The 22,240-nt window shown below is 42.0% G+C and overlaps 1 protein-coding gene across 3 annotated transcripts in view; it reads left to right on the plus strand.

Moving 5' to 3' along the window:
- The window catches only part of Xpnpep3 (X-prolyl aminopeptidase 3), a 54,543-nt gene that overhangs the window by 28,312 nt on the left and 3,991 nt on the right, over positions 1-22,240 (plus strand). For 2 of the 3 annotated variants that reach the window (XM_052161256.1, XM_052161257.1), the window contains exons 4-9: positions 2,664-2,866; positions 9,663-9,725; positions 11,179-11,292; positions 15,258-15,343; positions 18,720-18,897; positions 20,924-21,044. In XM_052161256.1, the coding sequence (XP_052017216.1) occupies positions 2,664-2,866; positions 9,663-9,725; positions 11,179-11,292; positions 15,258-15,343; positions 18,720-18,897; positions 20,924-21,044 (765 nt within the window). Of the gene's footprint in view, positions 1-2,663; positions 2,867-9,662; positions 9,726-11,178; positions 11,293-15,257; positions 15,344-18,719; positions 18,898-20,923; positions 21,045-22,240 lie in introns of those variants that run through there. The other variant, XM_052161258.1, reaches the window with a different exon arrangement.

The raw sequence follows: 22,240 nt of genomic DNA on the forward strand, positions 1-22,240 counted from the left end.
TATTCTCTTTGGCAATCAAAATTAAAGTGAGACTGGAGAAATGACTCAGTGATTACAATCACTGGTAGGTCTTCCAGGGGAACCAGGTTTGCTTTCCACCCAGAGATAAAAGCTGTGAGTAGCATGTTTGTAATCCACAAAGTTGTCCTCATGGTGACTCACAACATCCTAACTCCAGTCCCTGGGGATCTAACACCCTCTCCTAGCCTCTACAGGCACAAACATGGTACACACATACATAATATAGTCAAAATATTTCTATTTGTAGTTAAAATCTCACAATACATGTGGTTCTTAAAAGGGGTTTTCTTATTCACTGTCTTTTCACACACACACACACACACACACACACACACACACCATTTCTTTAAAGTTTGTTTTTAAGTGTTTGTGCATGTGATGTGGAGGAGACAGATATGCCACAGCATGTGTGGATGTTAGAGGGCAACTTTATGGAGTCAGTTCTCTTCTTCCACTGTTATGTGGTTCCAGAGGTCTAACTACAGTTAGCAGCCAAGCACCTTCAGTGTTCTGTGTGTTTGCTTGGGTTTTTCGCTAGCTCCCTTGTTTTGAGACAGTCTCACTGTAGCTCTAGCTAGCTTGGAATTCAGAGATATGGTTTTCTCTGCTCCCCATGTGCTGACACTAAAGGTGTGCCAAGCCCAGCTTATATCTACTTTTTTTCTTTCCAAGACAGGGTTCTACATAGCCCCAGCTGTCCTGAAACTCACTGAGACCCAACCCCCCTGCCCCTGTGATTAAAGGTGCTATCCAAGTGCTCCAATGCCTGACTCATTATTCTAAATGTTAGTAGTTTGATAGGTAAAAGTACTAGATACTGGAAATTATTAGTGAATCTAATAAATGTGTTTACAAATTTTTTTTTAACCTGCATTGGAGTTGTATCTCATAGTATATCATTTGCCTGGCACATACCAGGCCTCAGGACCCCAGCACTGTCATATAAAACCAACCCAATAAGTGTTGAATTTTCCTACACTGAATAAAATACAGATTGTCTAATCTTCAAATAATTAAGGCATACACTATTATAATTATTTCCCATGTACTATACATTTAATGACATTTTAAAAATCTTTTTTAAACTTTTTTTATTTGCTTCCTATCTCTTTTTTCTTTTTTTTTTAAATTAGATATTTTCTTTATTTACCTTTCAAATGTTATCCCCTTTCCACGTTTCACCTCTGAGAACCCCCTATCCTATCCTCCCTCCTCCTGCTCACTAACCCACCCTCTTCCCTGACCTGGCATTTCCCTATACTGGGGCAATGATCTCATTGATGTCTGACCAGGCCATTCTCTGCTACCCATGTGTCTGGAGCCATGGGTTCCTCCATGTATACTCTTTGATTGGTGGTTAAGTGGTTGGTTCATATTGTAGTTCCTCCTATGGGGCTGCAAACCCCTTGAGCTCCTTTAAATCTTTTTGTTTTTTTAAAGATGTATTTATTTTATTTATATGAGAACACTGTTGCTGTCTTCAGACACACCAGAAGAGGGCATCAGGTCCCATTACAGATGGTTGCTGAGAACGGAACTCAGAACCTCTGGAAGAGCAGTCAGTGCTCTTAACTGCCGAGTCATCTCTCCAGCCCTGACATTATGATTTTAAATATATTTGGCTTGTAGCATCATAATGCTCTGTGTATACAGAGGTTCCTCAATTCTTCCCCTATTGTATCCCAATATACTTTTTAATCATACAACCCTACAGATTTAGTGAAGAATGTCATTTTTGGGCCACTGTTAGCAAAAAGATGGATTATATTTCAGCTGCTGAGTGGTATACATCATTTTCATTAGGAGCCCTTAGAGCAGCAGTTCTCAGCCTGTGGGTCCTAACCCCTTTGCTGGTTACACATTGCATATCCTGCATATCAGATGTTTACATAATGATTCATTACTAGCAAAATTATGCTTTTGAAGTAGCTATGAAAATAATTTTATAATTGAGATGCCCATGGGTGGCAGCATTAAGAAGATTGAAAAACGCTGCCTTAGAGTACAACCTTGGGGACAAATGCACCTCCTTTTTAGATCTTACAGCAAAACAAATGACAGATACAATGAATAACTGTTCAGACTGGAAGCACTGTGCTAGCTTGTCTCTAGACCATTTTATACAAGTAATTGAGCAGATAGATCACTCTCATTTTTATGCCCAGTAATTCAGAAGGGCATAAATCAGCTGTGGAAGTAAAGAACAACTGTTGTGTTTATTCTTTAAAAGTTAAAAAATATATAACATAATTCTAACTATAATAAAGCTTTAGGCCCATCTGTCATTTTCATAAGAACATTGAGATTTTGTGGTAGAAAGCTATCTATATTCCAGAATGTCACATCACATTCAAAGATTGACCTTTCCAATCATTTATGTCAGACCTTCAGATACTTCTGTCTTGAGAAAGTGTCACTCAGACTTTTAGATTCTACACAGCAGAATTTTTAGTTTTGTCTTGCTCAGTTTATTTCTTTTTACTACACTGTTTGCTTGTGTTTCACTTTCGAAGGAATTAGGGCCTCGCGTACTAGGCAAGTGCTGCACCACTGAGCTGTTCCCTATTCCAGTGCATTCTACCAGTTCAGTAGGCCTTGAGCCTCTGTTGCTTTTAAACTTATTTTTGGCTTCCCATTTTAAGCTGAGACGAACATGGTTTGGTATGACTGGATGAAGCCTTCTCATGCGCAGCTTCACTCTGACTACATGCAGCCTCTAACTGAAGCCAAAGCCAGGGGCAAGAACAAGGTCCGGAGTGTCCAGCAGCTGATCCAGCGCCTCCGGCTGGTTAAGTCTCCTGCAGAAATCAAGAGAATGCAAATTGCTGGGAAGCTGACATCAGAGGTATGGCTGCTATCGAAAATGCTTCTTTGTCAGATCATAAAACTCAAAACTCTTTATGTTCAGAGGCCTCTACCTCTGCCTCCCGCGTGCTGTGGGATTAAAGGCACACACCACCACTGGCCAGCTCATTTCCTCTATTTTTGACTACACTTACCTATGGACATTATGGTTGCATATGAGGAGATCAGAGGACAACTAGTGAGATCCAGGTTTGTCTTTCCCCCATGTGGATTGTGAGGATGAAACTCAGGTCCTTAGTTTTAGTGGCAAGCCTTTTTACTGCCCTTTGTTGTCTGTATTTAACCTGTACAGAAGGCTGATGACATATTCGTCGGCCTCAGTAACAGCCTCCAAAGGGTAGTGTTATTATTTGAGAATAACATAGAGCACAGATGTGCAAGCTGTGAGTATATCCAAAGTATATGACAAGGGAAAAACTTTCAAGGCAAAAGGGAAGATTGCAAAACATTTTGAAACAATAATACTTGTCCAAAGATTGAATAACAAGGCTGGTTCCAATCTGAGGTTAGATAGACAAGTTTTTTTGTTGTTGTTTTTGGGTTTGGTTTGGTTTGGTTATTGGTTTTTTGGATTTGGTTTTTTCGAGACAGGGTTTCTCTGTATAGCCCTGGCTGTCCTGGAACTCACTCTATAGACCAGGCTGGCCTCAAACTCAGAAATCTGCCTGCCTTTGCTTCCCAGAGTGCTGGGATTACAGGCGTGCGCCACCACCACCACCACCACCACCGCCCGACTGATAGACAAGTTTTATAGGACTATTTTTTGCATAGAGTTGTAGTGAGCTTTTGAAAGTTTGTGGTTCTGGTATCTTTCTGATAGTTATTATCCAGCAATCATGCATGAGACCCTTTATTTTTTTATTATTGTGTGCACATGCTGCAGTGTACTTGTGGGGATCATAAGACAGTTTATGACGGGCTGGAGAGATGGCTCAAGTTATGACATTCATTCTCTCTCCCTTTACATGGGAGGTTGCATGGCAGGCACCTTTACCTACAGTCATCTCGCTGGTCCTTGTCTTATTTTTTAGTTAGAATTGAATGAGCAACTTCATTTGATTCTGATGACTTTAACAGTGTGTGTAGTGAAATGGTTATTACAATCAAACATATCATCAATTTTAACCCATATTTTCCCACTGAAGTTTTATCATCAACCTACCCCATTGATACCATAATACAGAAAAAATAGGACTCTGCTATTGGCAAGTTTTATTTACACTTTGTGCTCTGGTGAGACCCAGTGCAAGATATCAGATCAGCACAGTGCTGATCTCTTTCTTTCATTGATTCCATAACCCTGATTGCCATGTCAAGAGATCAGTCAAGCCATATCCTTGTTGCTTCCAGTCTCCTTGAGTTCCTTGACAGGTTTCTTTCGTGAATTTCCGCGCCCTCTGAACTGCCGTGGGGGTTTCTCAAAAGCAGTTACGTATATAGAAGGGCCCTTTCCTTCCTTCCTTCCTTCCTCCCTCCCTTCCCTCCTTTGTCCCTTCCTTCCCATGTTTTCTTTTTTATACAAACAACTGTTATTGATTACAACAACAGTAAACGCCAAGAAGGGACATGTTTACCCTCACTCCTGGGCAGCACACCCAAAACATCACTATTGGATGGGGCCCTTGTCAAGTTATTTGTGGTTCATTTCTGCTTATTAAACCACTTGCATGTCTGTTGACAGTGACCCGAGTGAGCATTCACCCAAGTGGTTAGGACCCTTACTCTTTAGGGCCCTTACTAGTTCCTTTATCAGCTACAAAGGCAACCTGTGTTTTAGCTCAGTGCTCACATTGTTCTTCCTTTGAGATCTCTGAACTCCAGGCGTGGTCAGGAGGCAGAAGGAACAAGAAGAAAGTATATTCAGGTGGGAAAAGCAGACTTAGGATTAGAGTATGAATAATTTTGGTGGGCTTTAGCCTGCAGATAAGGCCTCTGGTCTTCTGATATCTTTGCCTGGGGTAATTTAGGATAAGGTACCGTGTTCTGAACTGCAGATGTTTGGTAAAAAGACTCAAATTGAGGGTGGATATGAGGAAGGATAGAAGACTGGTTTGTTTCCATGATAAAGGAGTGCTCATAGGCACGAGGGTTGCTCTATCTAAGATGTCTAAGCACTAGTATAACCCTGGGAACAGCAGTCCCTCACAGACAGACACAGATGCCAGAGCATTACAAAAATTAAGAAAGATACTTTTAAGACACCAGTTGTGCTAAATCTAGGACCTCTCTCTGTGGCAATACAGAGAAAATATTTATTCTTTAAATATTCCCTGAAAAGATGATTGCTAGGAATTGAACCCAAGACTTCATGGATTTGCTAAGTACATCTACCAGTGAGATGCACCTCCACTACCCTATATATTCTTGAGGTGATTCTATAAATATGTTTGGAAATTGTACTGGCTGGTTTTGTGTGTCAACTTGACACAGCCTGGAGTTATCACAGAGAAAGGAGCTTCTGTTGAGGAAATGCGTCCATGAGATCCAGCTGTGGGGCATTTTCTCAATTAGTGATCAAGGGGGGAGGGCCCATTGTGGGTGGTGCCATTCCTGGGCTAGTGGTCCTGGGTTCTATAAAAAAGCAAGCTGAGCAAGCCAGGGGAAGCAAGCCAGTAAATAATATCCCTGCATAGCCTCTGCATCAGCAACTGCTTCCAAACCTGTTTGAGTTCCAGTCCTGAATTCCTTTGGTCATGAACAACAGTGTGGAAGTGTAAGCTGAATAAACCCTTTCCTCCCCAACTTGTTTCTTGATCATGATGTTCTGTGCAGGAATAGAAACCCTGACTAAAACAGAAAATAAATTGGTTTTGTTATTATTTTTGTTGTAATTTTTGTTAGTAGTGGATTTTATTTTTTTGAGACAGAGTTTCTCTGTGTAGTCCTGGCTATCCTGGAATGACCAGTTTGGCCTTGAACTCAGAGATCTGACTGCCTCTGCCTCCCAAGTACTGGGATTAAAAGCATGTGCTGCCACCACCTAGATAAGGAATATAAATTGTTATTGACTCTTCCTGATGGGTCATAATGAGAAAAATGTACTAGGCAAGAGTCATATAGAATGCCAGCCACCATCAACTTACTCTCTGTTAGACAGTCTGCAGGTACTGCAGAGGCTCTTGGATATTTTGTTTTGGAGCCTTGTATATTGTACTCTTAGTCTCCTGAATTGTAAGCCTTCCACATTGGTATTGCCAGTGAGTTCTGACTGCTGTGTGAGTTGTTTCCTATTTGCTGGTTGGGTTGGCTTAGTTAATCCCAGTGAGTACTGGAAGAAGGGAGAGTCTGTAAGTTTTGCATTTTTTTTTAAATAGAGAGGTGAATTTTAGATGTTACATGCTTATCACCCATGTATTCAGAAAAGAAATACACCACCATTCATTTCAATCTTTAACCTAACTTGAATTTTTATTCCTTTCACAGCAATATGTCCACAGTCCTAACTGAGTTTTGTCATTCCTAAGAGACTCATTAGCAGCCTAGACAGTACTGTGTTCCTGTGTCTTCTAGACCTAAAGAGCTCCTTCTCTACGGCCGGGCCTTTTCACGGTCATGTTTGTAAGAGGTCTTGAGCTCTTTGCCAGAGTTTGAGTCAAGAAGTCCTAGACTTCACAGTTTTCTTCTCCCATTTCCACATTAATGTTCAGAGCCAGTATTTTAGCATCTGGTGATAAATACTAATTGAGTCTTTCTCTTTGTAAATCCCTTTAAGTTCAAATAATATTGAGTATATCTGCCTTGGGATTTTTATAACCTGAAGAGTTTGATGAGAGGCAAATGACAGGTATCCTATACCTTCCTATAAACATCAAGTTTTGTGTTGTTTTTGTATCATTGTTAGTTAACTGAATAAAAGCTGAATTGGTTTAGAAATCTAATTATTGTCCTTATTGTTTCCAATTGCATGAGTACGTATGTTGGGGGGGGGGGTGTACAGTTCAGTGGTTTGAGATCATCACCCAGACTTACCATCTCAAGTAAAAACTCTGTACCCAATGGGCAACTTCCCCCTCCTCCCACACATAGACTCCTGCAACGTCCTTTTCACAGTCTGTGAGACAGAACAATTTGTCTGTTCTAGCTGCTACTTACAAGTAGAATCATGGAGCATTTGCCTTTTTATGGGTAGTTTATTTCACCTAGCATAATGTTTTCAGAATATCAAATTTTTTTATATCAAAAATTTATTTCTTAAGTATTATTGTGTGATATGTGTGTGTATTTATATAATATTTTATGTTTCTATATTTGTCTATTTGGTGATGAACACATAGATTTGTTGTTGTTGTTGTTGTTTGTTTTGTTTTATGTTGGCTATTGTGAATAATGAGGGTAGGAACATAATTATTTAGCCAGAAGTGGAATTGTTAGATCATATAATAATTCTGTGATTTATATTGTTGTTTCATTTTTGTAGTAGGGTCTTACTCTGTAGCGTATACTAACCTTGAACTCATAATGATACTCCTGCCTCGGCTTCCCAAGGTTTGCAGGTATGAGCCAACATCATTTTTTCCCCCCAAATTGCCATACTGTTTTTTACAGTGACTGGGTTTTTTGTTTTTTGTTTTTTGTTTTTTGTTTTGTTTTATTTTTGGATTTGGTTTTTTCGAGACAGGGTTTCTCTGTATAGCCCTGGCTGTCCTGGAACTCACTCTGTAGACCAGGCTGGCCTCGAACTCAGAAATCCGCCTGCCTCTGCCTCCCAGAGTGCTGGGATTACAGGCGTGTGCCACCACCGCCCAGCTGACTGGGTTATTTTTAATGTGGCTGAGCTGCTCACAGACCTTACACACTCTAGTTTCTAACCTCAGATCTGTAGATATAGTTTCAGAGGACCAACCGACTCTTTCTCCGTTGATAGTATCCTTTTCTATTATTTATTTATTACTGTGTGTGGGCCCATAACCCTCCAGAGCCTGTGCATGCTTTGTGACACAGTTTCTCCCTACCTGTCCATGGGCTCCAGGGATGGATTCATCTGACTTCACTGTAAGCACCTTGCTAGGCTGCCTTATCTGCCGGATGCACAGATTTTTTCTAATTTTTATGAGGTCGGCTTGTCTTTTTGTTGTTCCTATCTGCACTTTTGATGTCATATCAGGAGGAAAAATTACTGGTCAAGTCACTATTAATAAACACTTGCTAGCGATGGTGGCTCACGCCTATAATCCCAGCACTCTGGGAGGCAGAGGCAGGTGATTTCTGAGTTCAAGGCCAGCCCGGTCTACAGAGTGAGTTCCAGGACAGCCAGGGCTGTACAGAGAAACCCTGTCTCGGAAAAAAACAAAACAAAACAAAAAAACCCAAAAAAGTAAAAAAATAAATAAATACTTGCTAAGATTTTGTACTTTTAACTAATATGTTTAAGTTAGTCGTCCATTTTAAGTACATTTTTGTATATGGTAAGGATCTACCTAATTTTTTGCATGTCCCTTGTTGGTTTTGTATCTTTTGTAAAGTATTGAACTGTAGTTTGTGAAAGGGTCTCAGTAAATAGCGTGGGCTAACTTCAAGCTTTCTCAGTGTGGGGGTTGCAGATATGTACCACCATGCCTGCTAATGGAGAAGATCTTAATCTTTTTGTTACATCTTTCTGTGGTCCTACAGCCTACTCCTGTAGTCTACTAGAGGTGCCTTTTTTGGTCATCCCTACATGAGAAACATACTAGTGTCCTGTAGTGTCACACAGGCAAGCATCCGTAGATAGCATTTCTGCACCCTCAGTGCACATTGATTTGACCAAGGAGGGGCATGATTATCTCATTTCAAGGCATTAGAGGGGATGGACATTTGTTTTCATGCTTGATTTTTTTTTTGAGGTAGAGTTTCACTGTATAGACCAAACTAACCCTGAACTCAAAATCCTACTCAGACTTCCAAATGCTGGTCTTCAAAGGTATGCATCGCCATTCCTGATTTATCTGTGGGTATATATGGTCGGATGCTCTCCTAATTAATTTTGATAAATATGGCACTTCTCTGTCAACACACTTTTAGCCTGATCAGGCCATTACTTGTTAAAGCAAAGGATCTCCTCATTGCAGAGCATGTTGGGACACACCGTTCACCCCTGCACTTATGAAACAAAGGCAAGCAGATGTCTGTGAGTTCAAAGCCAGCCTGATCCCCACACCAGGTTCTAGGCTATCTAGAGCTACTTGGTGAGATCATGTCTACAAAGAGAGAAAGAAATGTCACTCCTTTAAAATTAAACCTCCCAGGAAACACTTTTTACAGAGGCTTCTAAGGGTGTTGTAGACAGTGATCCAGAGAGTGGCTCATTTCCTTTACTGACAACTCTTTGTTCCATGATCTCTCACCCTGTGTCAGCACCAGCTTGTCACTTAGTCACTTATTAATTTCAGTTGTAATCTCACAGTTATGGTCCAAATGATTTTGGTTAGCACTCCACCCATTGACCAATGAAGGAAGCTCATCTGTAGGCATCCTTAGCCTAGTCTGTGCCATTGCTGAAGGTGGTAACTGCACCCTGAATGTCATCACTCTTCATTGTCCTTCAGATCCACTTTGCCAGCTCCTTAAGGTTTTCAGATACCACTGATTTCAGTGTATCTGGTAATTCAGACCAATCATGATCTTTTTCACTGGGGGGGGGGGGACTTTTTTTTTTTTTTTTTGAGACAGGATTTCTCTGTGTGGTCCTTGCATGCGTCACCACACCAGCTATGAAAGGTGCTTCTTATTTGAACTCCAACCTTTTGAGTGACAGATAAAATGACACTGCATTCATTTTCCCCACCCTCTCTTTGCAGGCTTTCATAGAGACCATGTTTGCCAGTAAAGCCCCGGTTGACGAAGCCTTTCTGTATGCAAAGGTGAGCCTCCGGTAAGGGCAAAGGTCCCCCCGGGCAGACATAGCGAATTGGTGGGCTTACGATTGCATGCGCTGCATGCGCTGGCTTGCGCAGGCACAGAAGTGATAGCATATCCTTCTCAAATGTTAATTTAACTTATTGCACATGTAAAGTGTGTAGTGTTACATTGAAGAGAAGTGCAGAGCAGAGCCAGTGAAGAAATACTTAACCCTGTGAAAGGAGACCAACGCTGAGTGTGTGTACCGGGGAGAGTCAATGAGTCAGTCTTCAGAGTACCAAAGATGACAGGGCCTAATTTCCCAGCATCCTTTTCCATCTACCCAGAGCATTTCAGTTGGTGAGACTATTTGCAAGACTAAAATTAGCCATTTAGAAGTATTGTTAAAAAGTAAGCTGTAGGGGCTGGAGAGATGGCTCAGTGGGTAAGAGCACCGACTGTTCTTCCAAAGGTCATGAGTTCAAATCCCAGCACCCATATGGTGGCTCACAACCATCCGTAAAGAGATCTGATGCCCTCTTCTGGTGCTGTCTGAAGACTTACATATAATAAAGACTTACATATAATAAATAAATCTTAAAAAAAAAAAGTAAGCTGTATTTTGTTGTTTAGCTGATAACAATAGCCTTATGTGAGTTTTTGGACTCAGCCTTCTTTACAGATTTTCTCTGTCATCTTCTAGGCTTACTTTGAAAAGCTGGAGAGATGGCTCAGTGGTTAAGAGCACTGACTGCTCTTCTAAAGGTCTTGAGTTCAAATCCCAGCAACCACATGGTGGCTCACAACATCCTTAATGATGCCTGATGCCCTCTTCTTATAGACAAATAACTCTTTTAAAAAAAGAAAATTTAAATTACAAGGAAGTTTAAATTACAGGAGATTAAATAATAAGGTTGGGGGTGGGGGCTGGAGAAATGGCTCAACAGTTAAGACAACTGACTGTTCTAGAAGTCTTGAGTTCAATTCCCAGCAACCACATGGTGGCTCATAACCATCTGCAGTGAGATTAGATGTCCTCTTCTGGTGTGTCTGAAGACAGCTACAGTACTCACATACATAAAATAAATCTTTTTTAAAAAAGGGTTGAAGCCAGATGTATTGGTATATGTCAAATTGCAGCACTTAAGGAGTATATACATGCTGATCAAGGAGTTCAGTGTCATCCTTAGCTATAGTGTGGAACTATAAGTTTGAGGTCAACCTGGGCAACATGAGCTACTGTCTCAAAATATACATTTATGTAATAAAGTTGGATAACAGGATTGACACAAGTGGGTATATATAGACTAGAATATAGTACAGCAGGGAAGAATCAAAGCAATGTGAGGGTTGATGCTATAAACCATTTGGTTAGGTATTGCCGTGGTTCCAATGATGACTTACAGTAGTGCTTGAAAACAGCCTAGACTGGGAATATCCACAGAAATTGTGAGTCATACTTTGTTGTCTTCACAGTTTGAATTTGAGTGCCGTGCCCGAGGTGCTGACATCTTAGCCTACCCACCTGTGGTTGCAGGCGGTAATCGCTCCAACACTTTGCACTATGTGAAGAATAATCAGCTCATCAAGGTAATCACCTGAGCACCCCTGCGTTCTGCTCCTGGGGAGGTCCCGATCCCCAGCAGAGAACTCCATACCTTTCCCTTCTCAAATGGAGAGTCATTAAGAAAGTACTTTATTACTTCTAAAATGGCCTTATGGATATTATTTCACTGGTCCTTGGAGCAGCCCTGTTAGGTAAGAACAATTACTAGCATGCATGCTTAGTGAATGAAAATGTTATGTGCTAAACATTAGCAAGCCACAGTGCACAGTCAGGGTCTGAGCAGCACCTGGTGGAGCCAGGCAGTTCATGTCCAGAATGTGCATGTAAGCTTACCTGGGGAGACATTAAAGCTGGTATCTTCCTTTGTGGGTTTACACAGCCTACTAATTCAGGATCTTCTTTCTCCATGTGTTTGTTTATCATGGTGGTGACCATGTCTTTGTCTTTTTTTGTTTGATGGTGAGAATGGTGGTAGTGGCACTTTAGAAACAGGTCTACCGTAGTCCTTCCTGACTAGTTTTAAACTCATTATGTAGGCGAGACTGACCCTGAACCTTCCTGTGTGCCTCTCCCTCCCTAGTGCTAGGATTACGGATTACAGGAGGAGAGGAGTCCATCATGTCCTGTTCTGTATAGTGCTGGAGATGGAGCCCAAGGCTCTGTGCATCCTAGGCATGCATTCTGCAAGCTACATTCCAGTCCACAACATAGTTTCTCTTTTTATTTTACCACTAATATACACTTACATAATTTGATTTTGTTTACTTTTGAACTTTATATACTTCAGAATGTTTGGGAGTAGGATTGTAGTGTTGGCTCAGTAGCCCAGGGTAGCTTAGAATTCTCATGTGTAGCCTAAGCTGTCCTCAGACTTGGAGGAATCCTCTTGCCTCAGTTTCTTAGGTGATCCCACTATAGCATGTACCACATGCCTGGCTTGAAACCATTTACCTTTTGGACAGCATTGTAAACCATCACCTTTTGTACAACAGTCCTAGTGACACAAAGCTGCAACTTGTCATTTTAGTTTCAGTGATGTAGAAAAAGCCATGGTCTAAAGTGTTAAATAAAATTTTTTAAAGACAACTAAGATGTGATGTGTCTTTTCACTCTGTCCTGTCACAAGTGTACAGTGGAGTAACCTAGAGACTCTGTGACATGATCGTCAATAGCTTGAACGCAAGGCTGTCATAAGGTTAGCCAACTTTCCTACTCCCATCTTGGCCTCCTGAGACTAGCCGGACTACAGGGCATATGCAGTGTTTGGGGTTTTATATAGTTGTTTGTGGTGCTAGGGATGAAACCTGGGGTTCCACAGGTGCTTTAACACTGCGCTATTACTACACAAACATAATTGTTATTTTTAAGTGACTTTAATGCTATGAACTTTTTGCTTTGATTTATGTGATAATAGACATTTACACGTTGTTTCCAAAATCACAATGTTATAAATGCTGTTCTTTGGAAATTATTGTCTTTGTCCTGGCATATATGATTTATATTATGTTTATCTTAGAGACACTTAATAGTGGAATTTCTGGGCTGAAAGACACACATACATTCATCTTTGATAATATGAAAAACTTAAGAAGTGATTATATCAATTAAATTTCTTTTTTTTTTTTTTTTTTTGGTTTTTTGGATTTGTTTTTTTCGAGACAGGGTTTCTCTGTGTAGCCCTGGCTGTCCTGGAACTTACTCTGTAGACCAGGCTGGCCTCGAACTCAGAAATTCGCCTGCCTCTGCCTCTAATACATCTTTTCTCAAAAATAGATTTCACTGGACAATTTTTATTTTGTTGTTTTTTTTTTTTTTTTTTCAAGGCAGGGTTTCACTGTGTAGCCCTTGCTGTCCTAGAACTTCCTCTATAGACCACTCTGGCCTTAAACTCACAGAGATCTACCTGCCTCTGCTGGGACTAAACACTTGTTTACCACACTCTGGCCACTTTAAGAAATAAACAGACCAGCTGAACTTGTATGGCATTTTATAAAATGTTTATACAGAGCCAATGTTCATTACTTAGAAATGCGGTCATTTTTATGCCAGAGTTTGTTTTATTTACGTGTGACAAAAATATGCCCTATCCCTTTAAGTGTATGAATAGATCAGGACAAATACAAAGTTTTCTTCTTTCCCACATGTATTACAGCAGCAGAAAAGAGATGCTAAAATTAAGAGGCTAAGAGTAGTGAATCTGTGTTAGTCCTTAGCCCACCTTGTCTACATGGCAAGTTCCAGACTAGCCAGAGCATTACACTGAGACCATGAGGAAAAGAAGCTAAGAATAATTGGGCTTAAGCAAGGAGGTGGATACTAACTAACATACATAATTTTCTTAATATTTGTAGTAGTAATAGCTCCGGGGTTAGAGGGATGTCCCAGCAGTTAAGATCACTTCCTAATCTTTTTTTTTTTTTTTAAATGGGGAGGGCAGTATGGTGTGTGTGTGTCTGCATGTATGTGTAGTGTGATTTATCTTGTGTACCTGGCCTTTTAAAGGATCCTCAGTTGCTAGTTAACTGACCCTTTAAGAATTCTTAGCTGAGCTGGGCGGTGGTGGTGCACACCTGTAATCCCAGCACTTGGGATTTCTGAGTTCAAGGCCAGCCTGATCTACGGAGTGAGTTCCAGGACATCAGGAGCTACACAGAGAAACCCTGTCTCAAAAAACCAAAAAAAAAGGAATTCTTAGCTGTTAGGACTGCTAGCACACCACCCTCCCCACTTCTTTCTCTGCCTCAGCTGGCTTTTTAAATAAATTATCCTGTTCCCAGAAATTTAAGAGGCAACCAGCACTGAAGGTCATAGGGTCAAGCAGTTCTAATTGCTAAGAATTCTTAAAGGGACAGTTGACTAGCAACTAGTAATTCCTTAAACAGCAAGGGGTACAAGATAAATCACTACATGTATGTATATGTATGCTCTGTGCCTGGAGTCCCCCAGAAGCCAGAAGAGGGCATCGGATCCCCTGGAACTGGAGTTACAGATGGTCGTGAGCCACCACATGAATGCTGGAAGTCAGACCTGGGTCTTCTGCAAGGGCATAGAGTACTTTAACCACTGAGTTCTCGCTCCAGGTCCTAAATAATGTCTCTTTTGAGAGAAGAAATTTCAGATTAGTCTTCCCTAAAAGATTGGGGTTGGTTGGTTGGTTGGTTGGTTGGTTTTAATAAAACAATGGAGAGTGGTGTCACATATCCTTAAAGGTAGCATTCAAGAAGCAAGTGGGTCTCTCTGAGGTCAAGGTCAGCCTGTCTGACATAGCAAGTTCCAGGCAAACCAAGACTACAGAAAAATTATCTCCAAAAACAAAATATAAACTAGGAGGCCTTTTGGATGTTGTTATTTGTGTTGTGTACATGTGTGGAGGTCAGAGAACAACTTTGTGCAGTCAGTTGTCTCCTTTCATCTGTCTGTGGGTCCCAGGGGACTTGTGATTCTCAGGCTTCTACAGTAAGTATCCTTACTCACGGAACCCCCCTACTGGCCCCAGAGACTCTGTGTGTGTGTGTGTGTGTGTGTGTGTGTGTGTGTGTGTGTGTCAGGCTTCTACAGTAAGTATCCTTACTCACAGAACCCCCCTACTGGCCCCAGAGACTCTGTGTGTGTGTGTGTGTGTGTGTGTGTGTGTGTGTGTGTGTGTGTGTGTGTCAGGCTTCTACAGTAAGTATCCTTACTCACGGAACCCCCCTACTGGCCCCAGAGACTCGTGTGTGTGTGTGTGTGTGTGTGTGTGTGTGTGTGTGTGTGTGTGTGTGTACGTGCATGTGAGAGTGTTTTGCCTGCATGGACCCATGGAGGTTACAAGAGATCTTCAGATCCCCTAGAACTGGATATAAGGATGATTGTGAGCCACCTGCAAGGAGTGAGTGTTAAATGCTCATAACTACCAGCCATCTCTCTGGTGCCCCAAAGACATTTAGATAAGCAGAAACATCTGGCCTTGTGAGATTGCTACCTCCTCCCCTGTTTTTCTTTGTTCCAGGATGGTGAAATGGTGCTTCTTGATGGAGGTTGTGAGTCTTCCTGCTATGTGAGTGACATCACTAGGACATGGCCTGTCAATGGCAGGTAGGGACTCTACACAATAACATGCCCTATGGCATCTTGTTGCTGCCAGCAGCCACATGTAAACCGGGTTACCTGTTGAGAGAATCTTGGGGTTATAGGGAAGAGGGGCGAAAAGAAAGTGCGGCTAAGTCAATGTTCACTGATCAAAGCCGTAAACTTTAATGGCGCCAGACCTTTTAACAGTTTGGGCAAACCCTTCCCCCCAGACTCCAGGCTGAGTTCCGGTGGAAGTTGTCTAGCTTCTCTTGGAGGTCCTCGTCTTGACTGCTCCGGCAGCTGGGTGGGTCACCTGCTTAATTCAGGAATTCCTAGACCTGGAGGAACAATGAACTTAACCTTTACTACGAGCACTCCACCCTGGGTGGAGAAGGATCCTGGCTAACTGGGAGAAGTTAACCTTGACCAAAGTCAAACTCTGACCAAGTGCAAGACTGCCCCAATATGGCTCTGTACAGCATCTTGGGATTTGAGTTGGTGTATGGATGTATCTAGAATAAATGGCTCTTATAGGTCAAGTTTCCTGTCTTTACAAAGCTCTTTTACTGATTTTTTTTTGGGGGGGGGGGTTGTTTTGTTTGGGAGGGGTGAGCTGTTTGTTCATTTCATAGCATAGTAAAGCACATAGAAAGACTTAACACATGAACCATATTCACTTTGTTTTCATATATGTAGTTGTGGGGGGTTTTTTCTTTCTTTTTTTAAGACACTTTCACCTTTAAGATTGATTGATTGATTGATTGATTGATGTATATGGGTACACCATAGCTGTCTTCAGGCACACTAGAAGAGGTCATCAGATCCCATTACAGATGGTTGTGAGCCACCATGTGGTTGCTAGAAATTGAACTCAGAATGTCCAGAAGAGAAGTCAGTGTTCTTAACCACTGAGCCACCTCTGCAACCCCTAGTTGTGTTTTCTTTGTTGTTTAAAAAACAACAATAAATAGAATAATTAAAATTATTATTATTAAATATTTATTTATTTAATAATAACTTAATAATTTATTAAAATTATTATCAAATAAATAAAAGCAGAAATAGTAGAGTAGCATTAATACAAACCAAACAGACATCAGGACAAGAGTGCTGTTGGAGGTAAAGCAGATACTGACTCACTGCCCCACAGGCTCATCAGAGAAACACAACACCTCAGCCTTTTGAAATGCATTGAGACTAGTTTTACAGCTGGGGAAAATGTTCACATGTGTTTAAAGGAATGCATAGCCTGAAGAAACTCAGCACATCACTTTACAGGGAGATCTCACAATCCCTGAGCCCTTGTCCTATAAATTAACAAACTGTAACAGACTGACTGTAAGTGATTGTTCATCTTTCCAGTTTCCCTTGGTGTGTTTTGCAGCTGGCTTTGGAATTTAGCCCTCATAACCACTGTCATTACCGTCAGTCTCCTGCCTTACTGCTGACAGCACTCTGGTGTCTGTTTCATTTGTATTAATGTTACTGTCTCAATTCTCTACACATGATCTTAGCCAAAAAAAAAAAAAAAAAATCAAGAAGCCATATTATCATTTTAGCTTCTTTATGACTGATGTTTTCATGGTAATATCTTTCTCCATCTTTATATTTTCATGAGCTTAAGGGTTTTCGTTTAAAGTGACTTTTGTGCTGGATGGCTGTGGTGCATGCCTTTAATCTCAGCACGCCAGAGCAGAGGCAGGTAGATCTCTGAGTTTGAGACCATCCCAGTCTACACAGTGGGTTCCAGGCCAACTCTCCCTAGCTCCTTTTCTTCAAGAATTCCCCCCATATTTATGGTTTGTTTGCCAGGACCGAAGTCTGCTTTTAAGACAGGGTTTCTCTGTGTAGCTCTGGCTTTCCTAGAACTTACTTTGTAGACCAGGCTGTACTCGAACTCAAAGGTTCTGTGACTACCTCTGACTCTGGACTGCTGTGATTAAAGGCATGAGCCATCATGCCCACTGACAAAATACATTTTAAAATCTCCAAATAGAGCTAGAGAGATGTCTCAGTGATTAAGGGTTCTTGCTTTTCTTCCAGAGAAGACCCCTGTTGTGCAATTTGCAACTTTAAAATCTTTTTTTTTTAATCACCAGATTGTTAGAAAACCATAAATATGAGACAGGTGTGGTAGTATACTTCTATAAGCCCGAGACTTGGGAGCTGAGGCAAGAGGATACAGAGTTAAAGCCCAGAGGCTGGAACAATGGCCCTGCAGTTACTACACTTACTGCTCTGTCATAGAACTGCCCTTTGGATCTCAGCAATCACATCAAACTATACTTTTTTTTTTTAAAGAGTTCAAGGCCAGCCTGGGCTACATTCTGAGGTTCTAATTAAAAATTATCAGAAACCAGTAATTGCATTCTGTATAACCTATGGTACAAAGAAACACCAGCAGCCAGACAATAGTGATGTATCCCTTTAATCCTAGCTCTTGGGAGGCAGAGGCAAACTAATCTCTGAATTAGAGGTCAGCCTGGTCTACATAGTGAGTTCTAGGACAGTCTGGGCTACACAGAGAAACCTTGTCTTGGAAAAAAAGTGACAAAATGACAAAAAGGCATTGGCACAATAAATTACAGTGTATTTCCGATGGAATAGTAATGGGAATCCTATGTGTAAATATTAGGGAAATGAAGCTGAGGCAAAAAACGTGGGACTTTTCTTTGAGGCAGGATCTCACTAAGTAACCCAAGCTATTGCAAACATACTGTGTAGGCCAGGCTGGACTCAAAGATACAGTCCTGCCTCAGCCTACTGAGTATTGGGATTACTGGGTCCTGTACCACTATGCCCAATTTAGAAGTTCCTAAACCAGCCAGGTGGTGGTGGCGGCGGCGCATGCCTGTAATCCCAGCACTCTGGGAGGCAGAGGCAGGCAGATTTCTGAGTTCAAAGCCAGCCTGGTCTACAGAGTAAGCTCCAGGACAGCCAAGGCTATACAGAGAAACCCTGTCTGGAAAAAACCAAATCCAAAAAACAAAAACAAAACAAACAACAACAAAAAAAAAGTTCCTAAACCTTAAGTGTTTAAACTGGAAAGGAAAATGCTAAGTACTTGCATAGTATAAATAAGGCTTTGGGTTTAAACCACAGCACCGGGAAGAAATAAAAAGGAAAAATCAGTAATGTCTACACTTACTCCATAAGAAACTATTGAAGAGACAGGATGTAGAGCGCATGCCTTTAATCGTAGAACATGGGAGGCAGAGGCAGGCAGATTTCTGAGTTGGAGACTAGCCTGGTCTACAAAGTGAGTTCCAGGACACCCAGGGCTACACAGAGAAACCCTGTCTCAAAAAAGAAACAAACAAACAAACTATTGAAGGTCCAGTGAGATGGCTGACTGTTGGACACATACGTAGCTCACACTCCTTGCTTTTCCTGTGCTTAGGTTCACCGCACCTCAGGCAGAGCTCTATGAAGCTGTTCTAGAAATCCAAAGAGCTTGTTTGACGCTGTGCTCCCCTGGGATGAGCTTGGAGAACATCTACAGCATGATGCTGACACTAATGGGACAGAAGCTCAAGGATCTGGGAATCACAAAGACCAGCAAGGAAAGCGCCTTCAAGGTACCGCCCTCTTTACCCCAGTCCTTCAGAAGAGCCAGCAACATGCTGCTCAAGTTTTGCCCTGCTTAGTAAAAATTAGTTTGGACACTGTCTTGCAGTTCTTTGTAAAATGGAGTTAGCTTTTAACATGGATTAAAACAACGGGAGTCAGTACTTACTTTTGCCAGAAGATGGCAGCACAATCTGATTCATTGCCTGCTGTCGAGCCAGTGCAGTACTCAGAAACAAGATGAAGTCTGTACAGGCAGAGTGGGAAGAACACAAAAAAGGAGAGAAGGTTAATTCCTAATCCTTTCCTGGGGACTCTGGAGGTCAGAGGGGACACCGTTTATTGGTTCAGTTACACTACTGAGACTTAGCAAAATGCCCAAGGGCTATATCTTTAAAGTTTTGTCTACAGCTAACTGTAGGGTATCCATTGTAGTTGCAGACCCTGAGCCACACAAGCATTAGGCATCCACCATTAGACTTTCAGGACTCCTATTAGCAACAAAAAGAAGTTATAAATTCCCTGAACCAAGCCAACAAAGTTTTAATTAGCAGAAGAACTGTCCACACCAGTAAACACAGAATCATGCCGACTCTACAATTTGACATGCAATATTTAGAGTGTCTAGAGTAAGCTGTCCAAAAGAGATGTACGTCTTCTTTGATTTCACTTATGATGAGGACAAGTTCTCATGTACCCCGGGCTTGCCTTGAACTTAGCAGCTGAGGATGGCTCTGAACTCCTGATTCTCCACAGACCAAGAGTTAGGGTTCCAAGTGTGTGTTCATATTTTCTGTCTTCCTTTTTAAGACATATAAGGCCGGGCAGTAGTGGCGCACGCCTGTAATCCCAGCACTCTGGGAGGCACAGGCAGGTAGATTTCTGAGTTCGAGGCCAGCCTGGTCTACAGAGTGAGTTCCAGGACAGCCAGGGCTATACAAAGAAACCCTGTCTCAAAAAATCCAAATCCAAAAATCCAAAAAAGAAAAAAGAAAAAGACATAAATTGTAAGGATAATAATAGAACATTGCTGTCCGTCCTTTTGCCACAAAGGCGCCCTCCCCACCCCTTTGTTAGGGGTCAAATAGAAGACCTTGTGTGGTACCACTGAGCAATACTTTGGCCCAAAAATTTTCTTTTGTCAGTTATTACTAGAATTCCTTAGCCTGTGTATAATACATTTGACAGTGAGGTGGAAGGCAGTTTAGTAAGTGTGCATTGGGGAAGTAACCGTTTGTCAGGCATGGACATGATTAGGTGGGTGAAGCTAGGTACAGAGGCGGCTAGAGAGCTGGCCCAGAGTTTGGGAGCACTGGCTGTTCTTCCAGAGGACTCAGATTCCTAGCGCACACAGAGGCTAAAAACCATCTGTGACTACAGTACCAAGGATCTGATGCCTTCTGCAGGCCTCTGACGTCACGAGGTAAATACAAAGTACACATAGACACATGAGAAGACTGAGCACAACACCCTGTGCTCATAGTGTGAGCACTGGGAGCTGGAGACCAGAGGAACCTCTGCAGACTTGCCAACCCCCAGTTAGTCAGCCAGTGAGCTTCAAGCTCATTAAGAAGTCTTAAAAAGACACAGCTTGGAGTCACATGCCACCAAGCCTGATGGCCCCAGTTCAATCCCAAAAACCTACATGGGAGGAGGAGAGAACAGGTTGTGCTCTCATCTCCACACACATTAGGCATGTACACCCACATGAGAACACAAGAACACCGGCAGCCAACCAACCAGTCAATCAAGAGTCAATGGAAGTTGTAGAGGAAGACATCTACCATCGACTTCTACCTCCACAGGCACATTCATGGGCCTGTACACATGCACACACAGGCATACCACACACCACACACCCCACACCCCAAAAAGTTGCAGTTTGTCAGGTCTCTTGAGCATTAGTCCAAGGATAGGCGAAATATAAATCGTAGAAACTGACAGTTAACATCACATGTCATTGGTTTATACATGCCCATTTTCCCTGTAAGAGCTCATTCATTGCACTGATGATATTATGGTAATTATCTTTTCCAGGCTGCTCGAAAATACTGCCCTCATCATGTTGGCCATTACCTCGGGATGGATGTCCATGACACTCCAGACATGCCTCGTTCACTCCCTCTGCAGCCTGGTATGGTGATCACAGTTGAACCAGGTAAGGGATGGGTTAGCCCTTAAATATACATTGTTTATTTTTATTTACGTAACAAAATGTTTAGGTTTGTCTAGAGCTTTCTTATTTAACATCACAGTTTGTTAAATTTGACTCCTCCGATAAACAACAGATGGCAAATACTTTGTGTATGTTGATATTAAGAAATCTTTTTCTGCAGGGCAGTGGTGGCACATGCCTATAATCCCAGCTCTCTGGGAGGCAGAGGCAGGTGGATTTCTGAGTTCGAGGCCAGCCTGATCTACAGAGTGAGTTCCAGGACAGCCAGGGCTATACAGAGAAACCCTGTCTTGAAAAAACCAAATCCAAAAAACCAAAAAAAAAAAAAAAGAAAAGAAATCTTTTTCTAATCCTGCCTTTGCCAGAGCCAACTCTGACAGTCTCACAGTTAGTAGTGGATTGCAGCATCCTGCCACCTACTGTGAACTACCCACCATCCCCTAAGGACAGGTGCCTGATTCAAGGGAGTGCCTGGTGGGCAGAGTGGAAAAGTGCAGTGTGGCCTCAGTGGGAGCGAAGGTGCCTAGCAGAGCTGACTATTAAAATGATGCTGCTTGCACTGTGAGAACAGAACCCACGGTCCGAATTAGGTGCATGATGACTGAGAAATGCCTTCTACTGTCCTGTGAAGGAGCAGGCAGTCATGTTGCTCTGTGGCACTTAGTAATGGCCACTACAGTTGCCAGGCTTTTTGTTGTTTTGTTTTTGTTTTTGTTTTTTTGTTTTTTGGATTTGGTTTTTTTTCGAGACAAGGTTTCTCTGTGTAGCCCTGGCTGTCCTGGAACTCACTCTGTAGACCAGGCTGGCCTCGAACTCAGAAATCCACCTGCCCCTGCCTCCCAGAGTGCTGGGATTACAGGCGTGCGCCACCACTGCCCAGCCAGCCAGGCTTTTTATAGAAGAGCATCTGGGGATATTTGCAGGTTCTTTCTTTTGGTTGGCTGTTTGGTTGGTTGGTTTTGGTTTTTTTGCTTTGACTTTTCTGGAACTCAGTCTGTAGACCAGGCTGGCCTCAAACTCAGATCTGCCTGCCTCTGCCTCCAGAGTGCTAGGATTAAAACTGTGAGCTGCTATGACCAGATACTTTGGAGGTTTTTTACTGTGCAGTCATGAAATCTGTTTGACTTGAGATTTAGGAAGAGTGTGTGGAAACCAGGCATAGTGGTGCATGCCTGTAA

The sequence above is a fragment of the Apodemus sylvaticus genome, chromosome 17 (assembly GCF_947179515.1).
Source record: "Apodemus sylvaticus chromosome 17, mApoSyl1.1, whole genome shotgun sequence".
Taxonomy (NCBI): Eukaryota; Metazoa; Chordata; class Mammalia; order Rodentia; family Muridae; genus Apodemus; species Apodemus sylvaticus.